This window comes from Malaclemys terrapin, chromosome 3 (genome assembly GCF_027887155.1).
Source record: "Malaclemys terrapin pileata isolate rMalTer1 chromosome 3, rMalTer1.hap1, whole genome shotgun sequence".
Lineage (NCBI taxonomy): Eukaryota > Metazoa > Chordata > Testudines > Emydidae > Malaclemys > Malaclemys terrapin.
In genome coordinates this window covers 78266019-78286777 of record NC_071507.1, presented here as the reverse complement: position 1 = coordinate 78286777, position 20759 = coordinate 78266019, and the positions used below count along the sequence as shown (strand labels likewise).

Sequence of the window (20759 nt, the reverse complement as noted above, 5' to 3'; positions counted from 1 at the left end):
GTTCTTCTAAGCTCTTTGTAGTAGCTTGTTTTTAGAGATGGACAGGATGAGTTGTGGAGTGCTTGCTGTTTAAGCATGGTTGCAGAGGTGCTCACTTCAGAGTTTTTTTATACTCTTCTCCTTCCTATTTCCATGAAATTATAGAAAAATTACCTCTTCCAAGCTTGTTTAGATTCAAATTGGTTACTATCATTTCTTCATTGGCTCCATACCATCAGGGTTGGCTTAGGTGACACTTTCAGCTCCTGAACACGTAGTCTATTTAATGAATATGCAACATTTCTAATTACCTTTGTTCTTCATGTAGCAGGAAAATCCCAGATAATCTTTTGAAGTTAGAGGTTAACCTTTTCTTTTCATTCAGTCCATTTTTGAAATCTTTCTTCAATTTTATTAGAGTTCAACAAGAAATGAAATTCTGTTTTCAAAAAGTCCAAACACTCCTATTCTTCATATGAAAGTTTTTAGTTCTCAAAACAATCATCCTAAATTAAATAACTCTTAGAAAGCCAGTAGCTTAAATAGTTATTTAAGAAGTTGTTGATTCTTTTATAACAATTTTTGGAGAAATGATTCTTCAGGTCTGTGTAGGTGAGGGGGTTGCTCAGTGCCAGTAATTAATTAATTCCCCATTAATATAAATACTCTATACTTAAATGGCTTATTACATTAACTAGCTCAGCAAGGTTATTAAATTCCAAGCATTTTACCATTAGCAATGAAATTAGAAAATTATATTAGGAACTTTGCACTTAACTAACACACCTGAAAATATTCCAATCAAAATTATTTCCCATTTCAATATTTAAGAACTAAACAAAAATGTAAAATATTTCCAACTATATATGTTTTTCCTAGAGGCTTTTAAAGAGACAAGCAGAAGTTTTTCTTTGAAAAGAAACGTTGGAGGACCTTTGTATAGGTCCACTTTACCCCTAGGTTTTATGGTTTGATAAGGCTCTTCAGTAACTCTTCTCTTTGACATCCATTTTATGTGTACTAGTCTTTACAATTAAAATGCCTATCAAATATTTTATACACAGAACCAATCACGACAACCAAGCTTACATCCATTTCTCAAAACATAGTATAAAAGAAATTCATGGAGAAAATTAAAGCAAGTTTAAAATGCAGCTTTTCTGAATTTGTATAAACACTCTTTGGGGTAATAAACATGGTTTTATGGCGAAGGAGAGGTTAACTTCTGGACATTTGCTTGTCCTTGGGGACCGAAAGCAGAAACCTTATGCAATTTCTTTTAGCCAGCCTGAACATTTTATAACATAACTAACTAAAATATACACAGATAGTGTTATATTTTCTAGCACCCTGGCTATAACGTAATTGTAGCTATATCTTAGTATTCAGTAAAAGCGCAAGTAAGTTTGTAATGGACCTAATATTTTAAAAAATAAGTTATAATAATTTTTGCATCAATTTTGAGGTCTGTCCACCACAGTGGGAACAACATAGACGAGAGGAATCTGGTGATTCCAAAATATTTCATGGTGTATTATTATTCCTCAAAACAGAATGCTGACGGACTGGTTGCAGCAAGGTAACCAATTAGAATGGTAAAGATGAAAAGTGACACTGCTAAACCCAGCACTCTGAATAATTGTGGGGAAACAGGAAGATATACCTAAGGGTTTAAAAGAGCATCCTTAAATATTTGGGGACAAGCCAGAGAACAGCTCAAGAGGGCAGAAAACATCAACACATCATGCAGTCCCATTCAAATCAATCAGATTCCACATTGGTGAATTTGGCTCTGCATCTCCAAACTGATGAATACAATATCTCAGAATAAAAACACCTCCTCCAGGAAATAGAGAGAGAACCTCTTCATAGACTGGGTTCTAGGAAGGCTAGTAGGACTCTCAATTTCTGTTGACGCTTACAGAACTAACATGTAGAGCAGAAATAAAGAGAGGCTGAAGGGAACATGCATACTTTCAAAACTAAACACATTACCAACCACTTCAAAAGAGAAAAAGAAAGCTCTATAATTGATGCTGTTAGATACACTAATGGAAGGAATGACCAAAAGAGCCAATGAAACCCTACCCAGGCTATTTAATTTTATAGGAGCTATAGCTAAAAAAGTAAATTAATAAAAGCCAGAAAGAATTGGAATGATGCCTTGCAGGATGATATAGCTAACTGATGGTGAGGAGGAATAAAAGAAAATGTCCTTGTAACCAGGCAACAAAAACAAGTATTAGCAATCTATGGACTGTGACATTTATGTTCTCACCCTGTAAAAATCAATCAAATTAATATACAGTAGTCTGAAATGTAAGACTGAGATAGGCAGCTGGTGTCATTTTGTTCATATGATGTGGAAGTGTCATGTGATATAAGATTTATGGAAAGATATTGTGCTGCAGGTGAAGGTTATAACCAAAATAAAATTTTGCCTAGCTAGTAAACTCTGTATGTTTCAAGGTCACTTAGAACCACCACTACACTTGGTGGCTTCCGTACACAAACTGTGTCAAAAAGAACGTTATGACTTAAAAACTTTCTCCCCTCATGAACTTTTCTGCTGATTGATCCAAGGCATATCAATTATAATATAATACCCGCTATTCAATAGGGATGCACACTGGTGTCAGCTAGTGTGGAACATCTTGCAGGATTAGGGCCTTGAATTCCTGTTATTCCTTTTTGGAGATTTTTGCTATTATGACTTTAGTTGTAGCCAATTACTCTGAACAATTTTTTTTGTTATTGTTGTGACAAAGTTCCTCCTCTGCCTTGGTGGGTCCTGTGCTTTGCTCACCTCAGAGGTTCACGGCTGCCCTCAGTTTGGCTGCTTCTGCTAGAGGCTCAAACCTGCCGTTCACTCAGCTAACCTCATCAGTGGCCAGCATGGGGGGAAAACGGAGAACAATCTCCGCAGTCTCTGTTGTCCCACCTAGTGGGTCAGGGACAGGCCAGATCCTTTTCCAAATTAGACCTTCCTTTCTGGAGTTTCTCACAGACCAGGTCAACTCCTCCTGTGTCCGATCAAGAGTTAGGGAGGCCTGGGGGGAACCCAGACCCGCACTCTACACCAGGTTCCAGCCCAGGGCCCTGTGGATAACAGCTGTCTACGTCTCCTGTATCTGCGGCATGACAGCTACAATTCCCTGGGCTACTTCCCCATGGCCTTCCCCCAGCACCTTCTTTATCCTCACAGCAGGATCTTCCTCCTGAAGCCTGATCATGCTTGTACTCCTCAGTCCTCCAGCAGCACGCCTGCTCACTCCCCACTCCTTGCTTGCCCTCCACTAACTGATGGGAGGTCCTTTTTAAACCAGGTGTCTTGATTAGCCTGCCCGCCATAATTGATTCTAGTAAGTTCTTAATTAGCTCCAGGTGTCTTAATTAGCTTGCTTGTCTTAATTGGTTCTAGCAGGTTCCTGATTGCTCTAGGGCAGCCCCTGCTATAGTCACTCAGGGAACAGAAAACTATTCATCCAGTGGCTAGTATACTTGCCTTTTACCAGACTCCTGTATTCACAGAGCAGAGAGCACGGGCATGTACTTGGCGCGGTTTACCCGTCCCTGAAGCCTGTCCCTTCTGTGGCGTTAGAGAGACCCTGGCGCACGCGTACCTTCAGTGCGCCAGGCTGCAGCCCCTTTTCCAGCTCCTCCAGAACCTCTTATTGAGGCTGCACTTTTCCCCGCACTTATTTCTTTACGCACACCCAATCTGAGGCCTCACAAAGTCACGGGACCACCTCGTCAACCTCCTCCTAGCCATGGCCAAGGTGGCCATTCGTAACACCAGGGAGAGGAGGTTAGCGGGGGGAGGGGGGGGGAGGAGCTGCGACTGTGGGGCCGTTTTCTGTTCTTTCATCCATTCACATATCCGGGCAGAGTTCCTCTGGGCAGCATTCGCCGGCTCTCTCGATGTCTTCGAGGAGCAGTGGGCGCTGTCCAGGGTTCTCTGCTCGGTGTCCCCTTCTGGCTCCTTAGTTTTGGCCCTTTGACCCACACAACTGTTCCTATTGTTGCGGAGGAGGGGCTTCAGTAGTGGGACAGCTAGCGCTCACCCACGTCCCGGTACTCAAAAGGACCAGACTCCTGTATTCACGGAGCAGTGAGCATGGGCGTGTACTTGGCGCAGTTTACCCCTGTCCCAGACACCTGCCCCTTCTGCGGCGTGAGGGAGACCATGGCACACGTTTACCTAGAGTGTGCCAGGTTGCAGCCCCTATTCCGGCTCCTCTTGGATATATTATTACATTTTTGGTTGCACTTTTCCCTTCACTTGTTCATCTACGCACTCCTGATCCGTGGCCCCAGAAAGTCGTGGGACCTCCTTGCCAACCTCCTCCTAGCTCTGGCCAAAATGGCCATCTACAAAACCAGGGAGAGGAGGTTGGCTGACGGGATTTCCTGCGACTGTGAGGCCTATTTCCGCTCCTCCGTCTGTTCACGCATCGGGCAGAGTTCCTCTGGGCAGCGTCCGCTGGCTCCCTTGATGCCTTTGAGGAGCAGTGGGCGCTGTCCAGGGTTCTCTGCTCAGTGTCACCATCAGGTTCCCTTCGTTTAGCCCTGTGACCTCACTCCTGTCCCTGTTATTTCATTAGTTGTCCCCCGCAATTATTTGGTATCACGGACCTGTGGATCCTCCCCTTAGGCTGGGGGGAGGTCCTTTAGCAGTCCGAAGCCCGCCCACTTCCTGGATCCCAACAGGACCAGACCCCTGTACCTCACTGGTCTGGGTCTGTCACACTGTTTACTGAACATTTTGGAATAAAAACGAAAAATCAGGTTAGCTGCAACACAACTAGTATAACTCCTATTCTTTATAACATGCAAAAAAAGTTCTGAAGTGATTGACACATGGAGCCACATACTTCCGCCTCCCACTGAGAGAACCAACAGAGAAATTATTTGCAGAAGGTTACAGAAGAGCTAAAATATTATCCAAGCATTTTTTTCAGAAAAGTTAACTGAAAAGTGGAGGAAGGTTATTGAGTATTTGGTTAAAACGAAGAATACAAAAAGAATTGTTGAATTCCCATGGTGCTCTCAAAGTGAACTTTTACAATTACAGCACAAGGAATCCATGTGAAATTATCCTTGCGGCCTAACCAAAACAATGTTGAAATGTGAATGCCACAGAGTTATTGTTCTGGGTACATCTATGTTTTCTGTTATTACAGAATGGAAAAATGAAGGTCACTTGCATTGTCTCAAGAACATAAGTTCATAAATGTGGAATGTAACTTCTTGCTCTTTATACTAAAATTGAAAATTATATGGCAGTGTATTCTTTTTTAAAAGTGCCTCCAACACAAAACATGGTGTTAACATTGCTGTTTAAATAATCTTATGTATATATATGCCTTCCAATGTGCCAAGATCAATATTTATTCCCTGACCAAGACTTGGCATCCATTCTTTCATTGATTCATAGATTTAAAGGCCAGAAAGGACCATTAGGTCATCTAGTTCTAGTCTGATCTCCTGTATTGAGACCAATAATTTGTATGTTTGGCTAAAGTACATCATCTCTAACCTTCTCTTTCTTCTTGATGCTGCTTCTCTGGCTTTACCCCTTTTGCTTGTAGCAAAAAATAAATAACAACAACAATAACAAGGCATTACACTCTGACCATAAAGTTTTTATGGAAGCCGAACTCATTGCACTCGAGGAAGCTTCTGCCATTAATAACTCGCCCCCTTGTATAAACACCTGCGTTACCTAACTGATGATAAGGGTCATTCATTCAGTGTGGTATATTCCAGTTCTGGTCAGCTAATCAATGCAGAAGAGTCCATGGCATACTGGAGGGAACATGTCAGCCAGCTGCCAAATGCACCCCCAATTTCTTTGAACCCTGATATTAGGGCCGTGTGACAGGTATTGAAACCCCAGACTGGGCAACAAGGGGTTTAGAAGCTTCTTCTGGCTCAGCCAGGCCCAACCCACCACACCTGCAAGAGATGCACAGACTGGAAGAGCCATTAAAAAGGAGTAGAATGGCTCATTTGTGAGCAGACCAGGGAAGAGAAAGGATCTCTACTTTGCAGCCCCCAAGAAAAGGGCTGAGGGATGGCAGGACTGCTTTCTCAACAACTGCCTGACATGCTCCCCCTGAGAGAAAAGAGGACCTGCTTCTGTTATATCCAGAGAGGGAGGCATTTCCCCCTTTAACCTACTAGTTCATTTTATTTGTGATGAATCCCTCTGTTTTATTTATGGACTATCCCTGAAGGAGAGAGACTCGGCACTGACCTAGCTGGAGGGCTAAGGCATGAGAGGCGGCAGCTGCTGCTCCAAGAGGGAGAGAGCTACCATCCTTCACAGCTACGCCCAGTGAGCTGACCCCCTTCATAGTCTCCCATGATAGACTGCGAACTTTGGGCAATAGCGGGGTAGTAGGCAGTGGCCTAGGGAGGGCAGCCTGAAGGCACTCCTGGTGTTGCCCTCACAGGGCCCTGGGCTGGAGGCTGATGGAGTGGGAGGGCAAACATTTCCCCACCAAAACTGCCCTCCCCCCCCCCCAAACACATGTGGAGGGCCTAAGTGCTCACCACTAGGAAACGCTCTCCACAAGCAAAGGCCATCACAGGCTTCTACTAAGTTGACTCGTTTTGCACAAAATGATCCTGGCAAATTCACTATCCATGAAATCCACAGAGCTGCAAAGAAGCATAAGGGAATTAAGGCAACAGGAATCTGTAGAATTCCTGCGGAACTGTAAAAAAGTGCTGGACCAGCTATTTTGTGGCTGCGGACGTTGTTCGATTTCATCTGGAGAACAGAATCGATCCTGTCTGGCTGGAAAAAAGGCCTTATTTTACCACTTTGCAAATGTAAAGGCAGCAAATGAGACTGTCATAACTATTGCAGCATTACTCTTCTATCTATCTTGGAGAAAGTTTTTGCTTCTGTCTTGTTGGCCCAAGCCGCTGATATCTTAAGGAGAAAGAGAAGACTACAACATGTTGGCTTCATTCCAGGTCATTCTACAATGGAATAAATGTTTACAGTGCACCAGCTTGTTGACAGGGAAGCGTTTTGACTGAAACTCGCAGGCCTCCCTGACAAGTTCTATAGAATGACCAATCTTCTATACGATGACTCTCAAGCTGCATTCTTGTAAACAGGAAAAGAACCACCGGCTTCCAAATTCAGTCAAGCATTCAACAAGCATGCACTGCCACCCCAGAACTCTTCAATGCTGTCATAGACTATGTGCTTGACCAGACTCTAAGTAAATGGATTTTAGGCATATGCCTTGATAAGAAAGTTAACAACATTGATTTTGCTGACAACATAGTGCTAGTTGTCAAATCAATGGATGAGCTAACCGTGGCACTTATAGCCCTGGAAAGCTCAGTGGTAAAAGTCAACCTGAAAATTAATTGGGGTAAAACCAAAATTCTTTCAGTCAGCAATTTCACACACATTGCAGGATCTGGTATCTTGGTGAGTGACCACACAGTCAGTGATTTCACCGGCCTCAGCTCTTTTTTAATAATATGGGCAGCACTGGGAAAGAAGTTGAAATCTGCACTGCAAAAGCATCATCAAGGACATCTTTTGTAACCCAAACACCTTGATTCATAGATTCCAAGACCAGGAGGGACACTGTGATCGTTGAGTCTGACCCCAGGTATAACACAGGCCATAGAATTTCCCCAGAACAATTGCTAGAGCATGTCTTATTAAAAATATCCAATAATGATAGAAAATACACAATGATCCTTGGTAAATTGTTCCAACAGTTAATTACCCTCACTGTCAAAAATTTACATCTTATTTCCAGTCTGAATTTATCTAGTTTCAACTTCCAGCCATTGGATCGTGTTATGGCTTTTTCTGCTAGACTGAAGAGCCCATTATTAAATATTTGTCCCCATGTAGATACTTATACACTATAACCAAGTCACTCCTTAACCTTCTCTTTGTTAAGCTAAACAGATTGAGCTCTTTTAGTCTATCACTATAAGGCAGTAGTGGGCAACCTGCAGCCCATCAGGGTAATCCGCTGACGGGCCGCAAGAGTTTGTTTACATTGACCATCTGCAGGCATGGCTGCCAGCAGCTCCCAGTGGCCGCGGCTCACCGTTCCCAGGCAATGGAAACTGTGGGAAGAATGGATATAAATGGGGAGACCAATGGTCCATCTAGCATAGTATGCTGTCTTCTGACAGTGGCCAATGCCGGATGCTTCAAAGGGAATGAACAGAACAGGGAAATCATCCAGTGACCCTTCTCCAGTCATCCACTCCCAGCATCTGGCAGTCAGAGGTTTAGGGACACCCGGAGCATAGGGTTGCATCCCTGACAATCTTGGCTAATAGCCATTGATGGACCTTTCCTCCATGAACTTATCTAATTCTTTTTTGAATCCAGTTATAGTTTTGGCCTTCACAACATCCCCTGGCAACAAATTCCACAGGTTCACTGTATGTTGTGTGAAGAAGTATTTCCTTTTGTTTGTTTTAAACCTACCGCTTATTAATTTCATTGAGTGACCCCTGGTTCTTGTGTTATGTGTAGCGTTAAATAATGCTTCCTTATTCACTTTCTCCACCCTACACATGATTTTACAGACCTCTATCATATTCCCCCCTTAGTCATCTCTTCTCCAAGCGCAACAGTCCCTCTCTTTTTAATTTCTCCTCATAAAGAAGTCATTTCTGTTACCCTTCTCTGTACTTTTCCATTTCTAATATATCTTTTTTGAGAGAGACCAGAACTGCACACAGTATTCAGTATAGTGGCATTATGATATTTACTGGCTTATTATCTATCCCTATCTAATCATTCTGAGAGGCTCTTCTCTGAACCCTCTCCAATTTATCAACATCCTTCTTGAACTGTGCATGCCAGAACTGGACACGGTATTCCAACAGTGGTCGCAACAGTGCCAAACACAGAGTAAAAAGAACCTCTCTACACTTACTCAAGATTCCCCCGTTTATGAATCCCAGGATTATATTAACTCTTTTGGCCACAGCATCACTTTGGCAGATCATATTCAGCTGATTATCCACCATGACCCTCACATCTTTTTCAGAGTCACTGCTTCCCAGGACAGAGTCCCCCTCCTGTAAGGATGGCCTGCATTCTTCCTAAATTTACACATTTACATGTAGTTGCTTTAAAACACATATTGTTCATTTGTGTCCATTTTACCAAAGCAGATCACTCAATCAATAACCTGTCTTCTTCATAATTTATCTCTCCTCCAATTTTTGTGTCATCTACAAACTTTATCAGTGATGAGTTTATCTTTTCTTCCAGGTAATTGACAAAAGCGTTAAATAGCAGTGCCAAGAACCGATCCCGCTGGGACCCCACTGGAAATACACCTGCTTGATGACTATTCCTCACTTACAACTACATTTTAAGCGTTATCAGTTAGCCAGTTTTTAATCCATTTAATGTGCACCATTTGAATTTTATACTATTCTAGTTTTTTAATCAAAATGTTATGTGGTACCAAGTCAAACACCGTCAGAAAATCATAGAAGATTAGGCTTGAAAGAGACCACAGGAGGTCATCTAGTCCAACGCCCTGCTCAAAGCAGGACCAACCCCAACTAAATCATCCCTGCCAAGGCTTTGTCAAGCTGGGCCTTAAAAACTATTAAGGATGGAGATTCCACCACCTCCCTAGGTAACCCATTCCAGTGCTTCACCACCGTCCTAGTGAAACAGTTTTTCCTAATATTCAACCTAGACCTCCCCCACTACAACTTGAGATCATTACTCCTTGTTCTGTCCTTTGCCACCACTGAGAACAGCCTAGCTCCATCCTCTTAGGAATCCCCCTTCAGGTAGTTGAAGGCTGCTATCAAATCCCCCCCTCACTCTACTCTTCTGCAGAATAAATAAGCCCAGTTCTCTCAGCCTCTCCTCGTAAGTCATGCAATATGTTTTGTCTTCTCATAATTTCTGTTTCTGGGTCAAGCTATCGTATTTTCCAATCCCATATCTTTTTGGTTGATGTATTTCTTTATCTCCATAATATATTAAAAATACCCAATGTTTGTTTTTTTCTGTTGCTTCTGACAAATTTGAATAAAAATAAAAAGAGACCAACAAATAATGAATTTTGAACTCTGGCACTGGGTAAGCCAGTGATGAACTGTAGTTTCTGCTTCTGATAGTTGCTCTGTTCCTTACCTTGCCCTCCCAATCATCACTACCCCATATGTCTAGTCAAATCAAATGTATTATTATCATTCCTTAGCCACATGCCATAGCACATATAAGATAAATACACCCTAACTATCTGTGTCATTCATTTGTTGCATCTTGTTCCACATGAAGTTCTGAGGCACACACTGTCTTCTTTGTAATTGGTATGCACAGTACCTAGCACAATGGGCCCCTGATCCTAGGCGCAGTTTCCTAGGCACTTCCTTAATATAAATAAATAGCAGCTTTGAAGCCTGACAAGTTTGGAATTCATAATTTCTGTCTTTGAGATTACCACATGCTTAATAATATAACTTTCGCCCCATCATTGGGAACTACAGCTTAACGAACCAGACTCTATGGTGCCTGAGCTGCAGTCTCTAGTGTACAATTGTGATGGAGTGTACCAGGCCCTTTGAGGCCCCCTGCTGAAGGCCTCACGGTCTGACCACACCACATCCCAGAAAAGGAGACGTGAAAGTGGGTCTTCTCAGCCTATCTAGAAAGGCTGCAGGGAAGCAGCTCATCAGAGTGCAGCAGACTCAATTAAAAGGAGATGCTGGTTCTGAGCAGATTAGTTGCTGGCTGGGACCAGAAGGGTGATGAGGATTTGGAAGGCTGTGAAATTCTCCAGGCGAGGAGGCCTTGGAGAGACCCTGCTCAAGCAGGGAACAGACAGGGAACTTCATCCCTGAGGTAAGGGGCTATATGGAAAGTGGCCCAGGGAATAGCAACAGCAACTACAGTATTAAAGGAAGCAGCATAGGTTGCTATTTATAATGTCCCTGGGTAAGGACCCGTAGTAGTGGGCAGGCCTGGGTCCCCCTGCTGCCCACTGGCAGAGTTGCCAAAGCCCTGAGAAGGGGACAAGTTTCATTTAGAAGCCCAAGTTAAGGGCAGGACTTTAAGAGTCTCCGGGGAGGAAGCCCTGGGGCACTGCTCTATAACAGGGTAGGGATGGGCTTAAAGCTAGCCCAGAAGGGGCTGAGAACTGAGCCCACAGACAGGGCTGCAGACATTACCAAGGGCACAGCGACAGGTCCTGTTTGTTCATTCATGTGTTTGACTGTGTGACTTAGCCAGAAGGATGAGCCACTGAAGACCCACTTGATGACGGCAACAGCTGACAGGGAGCCCCTTGAACAGAGAGCGTGCAGGTTTGCACCCAGATCATAAGAGGCGCTCACAAGAGGTGAGTGTGCACTGTTATACCAATGATTTCAGTATGACTCAAGAATCAAGTCCACTACCTGTAAAGAAATACTACTTTGTTTCTGACACAGGCATAAGCACACATTTCACAATGGTCACTATTTAGGACCACATTCTGCTGCCCTCCCTTAAGTTGAATTAGTACCCTTCCTCCACAAATAGTCTCACTGAAGTCAATGGGGTTAATCACAATGTCAGGTACTACTCATGAATAAGAATGGAAGAATCATTCCCTTACAATAGTCTAGGTAATTGCATAAAGAGACAAAACGATTTAGGTGAGACTTGGGAACAAGGGAAGTTTATACCAGTGCTCCTTTCATGTTATATAAAGGAAAGATGTATGAGACTTTAAAAACCCTAGTGGACTAAGGTTATGAGCCAAAGCAAGTGGAATTATCTCTATATGTTTTAAATTATTCTGCTTATAAATATCTTCAGGAGAACAGTACAATAAAAATTCAAATTAGGCATAATTTTTCTGTGTGAAGAGAAAGTCTGCACTTAACATGGGTAATTTACAGCAGATATCTTGTAAATCTCTCACAGCACTCTCCAACTTCAGGGTAGCATTATAAGCGTATTTCTAAGCAGTTTGAAGTCTAACCCATGGGCAAGATTGCTTATCTGCAAAGCCACCTGCATGTTGTAATTTAAACTAATATGCTGAAAAAGAAAGAGTTGTATAAACGGGGAAATATTGTAAAAGGTTTTTCCCTAATGCTATTTACAAAAGCTATTTTTAAACTTTCCACCTCACAACCTCCCTGACTCTCCCCTACCCTACCGATCCTTCCTTTTCCATCTTCATAAGAGACCTGACCCTTTCCCAGACACCTACAACAACTTCCATCCCCAAAAGTGCTCCTCCACACGACCGGTTTCCTGCTATTTGGCGCCTCAAAATCCGCTCTCCGCACATGGCTCTGACCCAACCCTCCTCCCAACCAGGAGCGCCGCCAGCTTTTTTGCCGCCCTAGGCAGCGGAAGGTCCTGCCCCTGAAATGCCGACCCCGACAGAGGCGGCGGAAGGTCCCGCCCCCGAAATACCGCTGACGACCAGGGCGGCCAAAGATCCGGCCGCCACGGTCGCCACCCCCCCAAATGTTAGTGCCCTAGGCAACCGCCTACGTCATCTAATGGGTTGCGCCGGCCCTGCTCCCAACTGCCAGTTCCAGACCCATTCATAGAGTTGGGAACTGGTGACAGTGATGCAGGGATTGGGAAAGTTTTCTAGCATCATGGAAGGGGGCCAGGTGAAAGCAATATTACTATAATCAGTACAATAGAGGATTGGGGACAGCAGTACCTGTAGGCTAACGTTTTAAATGGGGCACTGCAATATACCTTAACTGCACATGTGTTCACTGATTAACAACACCTATGAAAGTTCCGTAAGTCCTCTGTATGAGCTGTTAGACTTTGTGTCAACATGATTCTCCTTTTGCTGTTTTGGAACGTGCACAATTTCACCCTTCATTTACACATACTTGGGGGGGACAGGGACAAAAGCCCCATCTACACCTAAAACATAGGTCCACCGAGCTACATTGTTCAGGGCTGTGAAAAATTTCACCCTTGGGCGATGTAGTTAGGTCGACCTAACCGCCACCGTAGATGTTACCACCTTCTCAGAGAGGTGGATTACCTAAATTGATGGGGAAACCCCTACTGTTGACGTAGGAAGCATCTACACTACAGCAGCATACCTGCAGCACCATTGCTGCACCGCTGTAGGGTAGATATACCCTCAGATTTTTCAGTAGTAGAATCACTATTGCCTAGCACAGGGGTTCTCAAACTTTCGCTTTCTGAGGGCCCCGCTCCCCCCCACACACATGCTATAAAAACTCCATGGCCCACCAGTGCCACAACTATTTTTCTGCATATCCAGTAGATTAAAAGCCATGGCCAGCATTAAGGGGTAGCAAGCTGAGCAATTGCCTGGGGCCCCACACCACATGGGGCCCCGTGAAGCTAAGTTGCTCGGGCTTTGGCTTCAGCCCCAAGAGGCAGGGCTCGGGCTTCAGCTTTCTGCCCTGGGCCCCTAATGCTGACATCAGCCCTGCTCTCTAGTTTATTATGGCAAATGCCTTGAAACCTGGTCACACTCCGCCCCCCCCCCCCCCCCCCCCCGCTCCCAGGAGAGCCACGGACCCCCTGGTTGAAAACCTCTGGCCTAGAAGGGTGCTGAGAGCTGCTTGAAGATGTATCTCACACCTTCCTACATCTTTAAAGCACCACTCCACAGATATTTGACAGGTGCAATAATCAGGTATCGAGCCTGCTATATAGTACTATAAAAACATTAAGGAAAAAGAGTTTGTTTTTATCTCACGAGATCTAGGGTGAAATCCTGAGGTCAACCAGAATTTTACCACTCACTTAAATGGAACCAGGATTTCACCTCCGAAGTTTGTTTGTTTAAATGACACATCAAAAATTACAGAGGACACACTCAATCTGATCATAAAAAAATGTAATTATACCAAGTACAAAATTACAAAAAAAATTAAAACACCTATTTTCCTCTACTTCTGCAATGTAAGCAATGCCAAATGAGAAGGACAGGGGCTGTGTGGTATTAGAGAAATTATATATATCCTATATAAATTCATTTTTGACTCTAGACCTTGTAGGCCAAATTTAAATATGGGCCATATTTTTAGGGCTCAATACTAAACCCCCCCGGAAACAGATTTAACAATGGAAATATAGACAGATTCTTAATTACAGTATAGTGTTAGTAGCCACCATAATTATGGGTACATCTACACCACAAAAAAAACTCCAATGGCAGAGAGTCTCAGTGTTCGGGCTAACTGACTCGGGCTCGTGCAATGGGACTCAAAATAGCAGTATAGACATTCCCACTTGGGCTGGAGTTCAGGCTCTGAAACGCACTGAGAGGAGAGGGTTTCAGAGCCCAGGCTCCAGCCCGAGTGGAAACGTCAACACTGCTTTTTTGAGCCCTGTGAGCCTTAATCAGATAATCCAGGCTTTGAGACTCACTGCCATCAGTTTTGTTTTGTGTTTTTTGCAGTGTACATGTAGCCTAACAATGTTCTGTAGAAAATATAACAAGCTCAAAATTAGAGCAACTGTACTGCATGCTGTTGTAATTTAAAAAAGGGGGAGGGAAGTTGCTTAGGGGGCGGGGAGTAGGGTTACCATATTTCGGCAAGCAAAAAAGAGGACGGGAGGAGCCCACCCTAGCCCCGCCCCCGTCCTGCCCTAGCCTCGCCCCTGCCCCTTCCACTCCCTCCCACTTCCCGCCCCCCTCAGAAGCCCCAACCCTCCCCCCGCTCCTTGTCCCCTGACTGCCCCCTCCTGGGACCCCTGCCCCTAACTGCCCCCCAGGACTCCACCCCCTACCTAAGCCTCCCTGCCTCTTGTCCCCTGACTGCCCCCTCCTGATACCCTCCCCCCATCCTAACTGGCTCTCTAAGACCCTACCCCCTACCTGTACCCTGACTGCCCCAACCCTTATCCACACCCCCACCCCCAGACAGACCCCTGGGACTCCCATGCCCCATCCAACCACTCCGCATCCCCTGACAGCCCCCACCAGAACTCCCGACCCACCTAAACCCCTCTGCTCCCTTTCCCCTGACTGCTCCGATCCCTCTCCCCACCCCCAGAACTCCTAACCCCCCCGTTCCTTGTCCCCTAACTGCCCCCTCCTAAGACCCCCCCACACCTTAACTGCCCCCCAGGACCTTACCCCCTACCTGTACCCTGACTGCCCAAAACCTTATCCACACTCCCCTCAAAAAGCCCCCCCCAAACTCCCGACTCCCCCCCCCCCCGTCTCTTGACTGCCCCCTCCAGAACCTCCTTGCCCCTTCTCCGACCCCCTGGCCCCCTTACCCTGCTGCTCGTCCCAGCATGCTGGGCAGCAGGGGAGGAGGAGCGTGGGAGGAGCTCCAGACTGCCGGAGGCAATCTGCGAATGCAGGGAGGAAGGGAGGGAGTGATCTCTGCTGCAGGGGAAGCGGAGGAGGGGCTCTCACTGGCTGTCGGAGCCCCATGTAAATGGCACCATCCGGCCAGCTGCCCTGTTAGCCGCACGTGCTCTGCATGGGAGGGAGAAGTCCGGACATTTACAAATTCACCCTGGACGCTATTTTTAGCTCAAAAAGCCGGACATGTCGGGGGGAATCCGGACGAATGGTAACCCTAGCGGGGAATGCGCGTGCCGTTTTGTTTTGTTTTTAAAGAAAGCAGAGTCTTTGTTAAGAATTTGGACCAAATTCAGCATGGGCATGATCAGGAGTAACTCGCACTGAAGTTGGAGGGAGCCATGCCTATTTATACCATGGCTGCTTTTGGTCCTTTGTATTGAAAACACAATGCAACAATTTCAGGTAGGATGGCCAGACTCCAATGTTCCATGAAGTAATGGGTGTTAGGTTAACATTTACACCAGTATTTCACTTAGATTTCTAAATATTACAGAGCAGCTTATTCAAAGTACATTTATGAGCCATGGTTTAAGTTATTTTGGGAAATAAGAATTGATCAAATGGATGCACGACAAATTAGAGCTAAAGCCACTCACTAAACTAGAGTATCTCCTGAAGCATGGATAGTCCATTTTGCCACCGCAGTTATTCCCACTTACCTTCACTGCATTGAAGCAGAAAGCATACAGTACAATCACAACTACAAAGCTTCGAGAAATACTGTAGAGGGCAGATATCAATCCAGCAGCAGCTGAAATACAGACATCAAAAGTTTGTTACTTTCTAGAGGAAACAAGCTGCAACCAAAAGAAAAACAAAAAAGGATTCGCTCAACCAGAATTTAATTAATAGAAATCTTGTATCACAGTGTTATTCTCTTTCTTTGTATAAAGAACGCCTTCAATATTTTGATCAGTTAAACAAGTTCCTCAAGAGACTAAGGGTGAAATTCTGGCCTCACTACATCAATCAACTACAAGCACTCTCACCAGGTGAAATTCTGGCTCCATGGAAGTTGGAGCAAAACTTCCCTTGAATTTGATGGGGTCCGGGTTTTACCCAACATGTTTTGCCCTCAGATCTGCTACATTATTCAAGAGTCAAGAAGTTAAAGAAAAGCTACCCCAGATGCATATGGTAGTTTTAGCCATATGATTTTTTTTTCTTATTTGAGCTGGGGGAAAGGAGGAACTACGAAATAGTCCCTTTCTCTTTTTGGGCTTATCCATACTGTGCTTGAAATGATAATAGAAATCACCATGCTTCTAACATGTTTTCCCTCATGTGGAAAAGGATTTAAGTTTTACCAAGGATTATGTTAGACATGCTAAAAACATTTCTGTGGGGGTGGTTCATAGTCTAACACACAGTTTAAGTACTGCTGTTCTCAGAAAAAATCCTCGTTCATATGCAAGAAATCATGTGTAACTGCGTGACTGCAGGGCCGGTGCTACCATTAAGGCAAACTAAGTGGTTGCCTAGGGCGCCAAGATTTGGGGGCACCAAAAAGCGGTGCCCCCAATTTTTTTTTTACAGCATTCCTGGGCTGGGCTGCCAGCGGCGCGCTGACAAGTGTGGCTCAGACTCCCTTCCCCAGCGCAGTGGCCGCTCCACTTCTCCCGCCTCCCAGGCTTGCGGCGCCAATCAGCTGTTTGGCACCGCAAGCCTGGGAGGAGAGCAGAATTAGAGCAGGGGTGGCATGCTCGGGGAGGAGACGGAGCAGAGGTGAGCTGGGGTGTGGAGCTGTCACATGGCTCCCCGGGCTGGGGTAGTGGGGAGCTGCCGCGGGGGGGGGGGGTGCCTCAGGGCGGGGGGGGGGGAGCTGCCACAGGGCTCCCCACCCCAGCTCATCTCCGCTACGCCCCCTCCCCGAGCACGCCGTTGCTGCTCCACTTCTCCCGCCTCCCAGGCTTGCGGCACCAATCAGCTGTTTGGCGCTGCAAGCCTGGGAGGGGAGGAGAATTAGAGCGGGGGCGGCGTGCTTGGGGATGAGGTGGAGCAGAGGTGAGCTGGGGTGGGGAGCTGCCACATGGCTCCGCGGGGGGGGGGGGGGGCGCATCGGGGCGGGAGGGGTTGGGGAGCTGCTGCAGGGCTGGGGGGGGGGGGGCACAAGGTGGAAATTTCGCCTAGGGCGCGAAACTTCCTTGCACCAGCCCTGCGTGACTGCCACTAGCACTGTTTCAATTGTAGTGTGAATGAGGCCTCAAAATGTGCAGTACAACCCAGCTTAATTTATGGCTGTGGGCATGAACAGATGAGCTCAGGCTACAATAAACTACTTACCAGAACCACCAAAAAGCAACATGTCTATTTGTTCCAAGAGATATATACAAAAGGTGTTGATTTGAGGGAAAAGGCCAAGAAGAGAAATTGCAGGGAAGCAATACAAAAACACTGAAATTAAAACAAGATGTATATTAGCACATACTTGAATGTCACAATAACTGAACATATTTGTATGAAAAACAGAGAGACGTTGCCTCAAACTGAGATAAGCTACTTTTCCATTATATTTTAATGCTTTCTGCATAGATTTTGATGTTAGGAACAATGCTTACATTTTGCAGGCATTTCATTATTTAAATTTATTTATATTTAATGTTTCTCTAAAAGCAATAATAGGTTTGTATGAATTCTTCATAGCTAGCGCTACCTATTTATCCTCCAAAGCATTTTATCAACATTATTTCTCACAACCGCCTGAGGTAAATATTATTTCCTATTTTACAGATATATAAACTAATACACAAAGAGTTAAAGTTCAGTTCTACTTTGAAAAGTGACCAGGGGGAAAATGGCATAATGTAGTCTCCATTTACCATTTCTCAACCACTTTTAAGATCAATTCTGTTCAGTTTAAAAGTAAAAAATATTTTTTCCTTAACTTGAGGGCTCTGCAAACTCAACCTGGAATTACTGAGCTCTGGCTAATACATGCATCATCATCAATAAAGATTCTGTAACTGGAAGTTAGTTACCAGTTCTGCTGATGATGTGTGAGCCAGAATAGAATCCAGCTCACTCTCTCATAGCTGCCTTGACTCTGCAGAATGGCCAGAATTAAAAAACAGAAACTTATTTAAATAGTAAAAAAAATATTCAAAGGCAAGCTGATCTATTGAGTAAGAAGGTGCCATTTATACATAGCCACTTTTCAGAGCTGTCCCTCACTTTAAGTGACTTTCCCATGGTCAAAGGAAGCAGGATTAGTACTCAGGGTCTGTGCTTCCTGTCTTGTGTTCTGATCACATCACTGCTGTCTCTATGGGCTCAATCCTGCAAGGTACAGTGCATGCTGGCCATGATCTAGCAAAGCATTTAAGCACATGCTTAACTTTAAGCAGATGAACAGTCTCACTAACTTCAACGGGACTATTCATATGGTTAAATTTAATCACATGCTTAAACACTGTGCTGGATCCTAGCCTGAATTCTCAGCACCTTCGCGATCAAGCCCTGTGTAAGCAACACCACTGGGATGGGTGAAGATAATCAGTGATGAGGGAAGCTGAAGCCAGACATATTCAGGTGGCATAGTAAATTTAGAGAAGCAAGAAATGAAATATTCAGAGTGCTGCAGAACAAACAAAATGAGGGGGAAAGAAACAAGATAGAAATAACAGTATTTTAAAAAAAATGAGATAAGCAGATTCTGAAGAAGAGATTTTCTTGGTAAGACCTGGGGAAATAAAAGGAGAGGGTATGGCAAAAGAGCAGCGCATGAATTGCTGCCAACACGAGTCAAATTGAAACTGCATCATAAGGAACTAAGAAAAATATGCTCTGTAGTCCATGTTAAAAAGGATAGGGGCAACGCACGACAGATTACAGTTTTAGTCAAAGAAAAACCAATCTGATAGTTATGTTAACAAGGCCATTGGGAGACTGAAAAATTGTGTTGCAAATTGCATGGATTGTTTGCCCCATTTCTTACAGAAAAATGTTCTGCTGTTCCTGGCAATTTTTCCTGTGAACAAGCATATATTTATTAGTTATACATGCTGGGCTGTCTGCATTTTTTTCTTATTTGCCCTGATAATACTTAAATCCAACAAACTGCTGACGTTTCTCTTATTTCCATACTGACTTTTAAAACAAAAACAAACATTACCAATGATATTTGTTTTCTTTGCTATATTCCAATTATCCCATTTTACTTACAAAAAGAATAGGAGTACTTGTGGCACCTTAGAGACTAACAAATTTATTAGAGCATAAGCTTTCGTGGACTACAGCCCACTTCTTCGGATGCATAGAAGTGGGCTGTAGTCCACGAAAGCTTATGCTCTAATAAATTTGTTAGTCTCTAAGGTGCCACAAGTACTCCTGTTCTTTTTGCGGATACAGACTAACACGGCTGCTACTCTGAAACCTGTCATTTTACTTACAGTCCTTCTTGATCATATATCTTGCTGGGTTAAAATAATGCAGCAATATGCTCTGTTAGATCTGACTGCATATATTAATGCTTCTTCACCTATCATATTATTCTACAACTATCTAGTTTCATAACTCCTCCTGTAGAATTCAAACACAGAAGAGATAGGACAAGCTCACGGGTCAGACGCAAAAAAAGTATAAAGACAACGAGGAGTCTGGTGGCACCTTAAAGACTAACCATACAGACTAACATGGCTACCCTCTGAGAAAAAGTATAAGTGCTTTAGGGTTGGTGTGACACAGCTCAATGAACTTGAACACCTATGCTGGTATTTATAATGTGCCCATCACCGTGGTATCCTAGCACTAACAAAAATTGCATATACATAAAAGCATGCAGAAATATCATGTTCTCCATCTCTTGCTTGTAAATGCCATTGAGAGGGCTTACAACAGACCTGTGCAAACTACGGCTCGTGGGCCTCATCCGGCCCGCGTGATCCTCCTGCCCGGCCCCTGAGCTCCCAGCCGGGGAGCCTAGTACCCAGCCCCTCCCCCACTATTCCCCTTCCCCTGCAGCCATTCTGCCGCGCAAGCCGCACTCTGGCCCGCTGCTCCTGCTGGTCAGCGTGGGGAGTGCAGCTGGCTCTGGCCAGGCGGCTGCGAGCTCCTGCTGCTGGTAAGGGGTGGGGAGCGGTGGGGTTGGGTAAGGGAGTGGAGGGTTCTGGGGGGCAGTCAGGAAGGAGGGGGCGGTTGGATGGGGCGGAGGTTCTGGGGGGGCGATCAAAGGATGGGGAACAGGGAGGGTTGGGAGTGGGAGTCCCAGGGGGCCTGTCAGGGGGCGGGGATGTGGATAGAGGTTGGGAGGGCAGTCAGGGGACAGGGGGGTTGGATGGGTTGAGAGTTCTGAGGGGGGCTGTCAGGGGGCGGAAAGTGATAGGGGGCAGGGGCCAGGCTGTTTGGGGAGGCACAGCCTTCCCTACCCGGCCCTCCATACAGTTGTGCAACCCTGATGTGGGCCTCAGGCCAAAAAGTTTGCCCCCC

At 44.9% G+C, this 20759-nt stretch overlaps 1 protein-coding gene across 1 annotated transcript in view; it reads right to left on the bottom strand.

Moving 5' to 3' along the window:
- PCNX2 (pecanex 2) overlaps positions 1–20759 on the bottom strand; it is a 248771-nt gene that overhangs the window by 145324 nt on the left and 82688 nt on the right. Inside the window, exons 14-15 of the mRNA XM_054021531.1 lie at positions 17619–17729; positions 15995–16086 (exon numbers count right to left, since the gene is read on the bottom strand). Of these exons, the coding sequence (XP_053877506.1) occupies positions 15995–16086; positions 17619–17729 (203 nt within the window). The remainder of the gene's footprint in view (positions 1–15994; positions 16087–17618; positions 17730–20759) is intronic.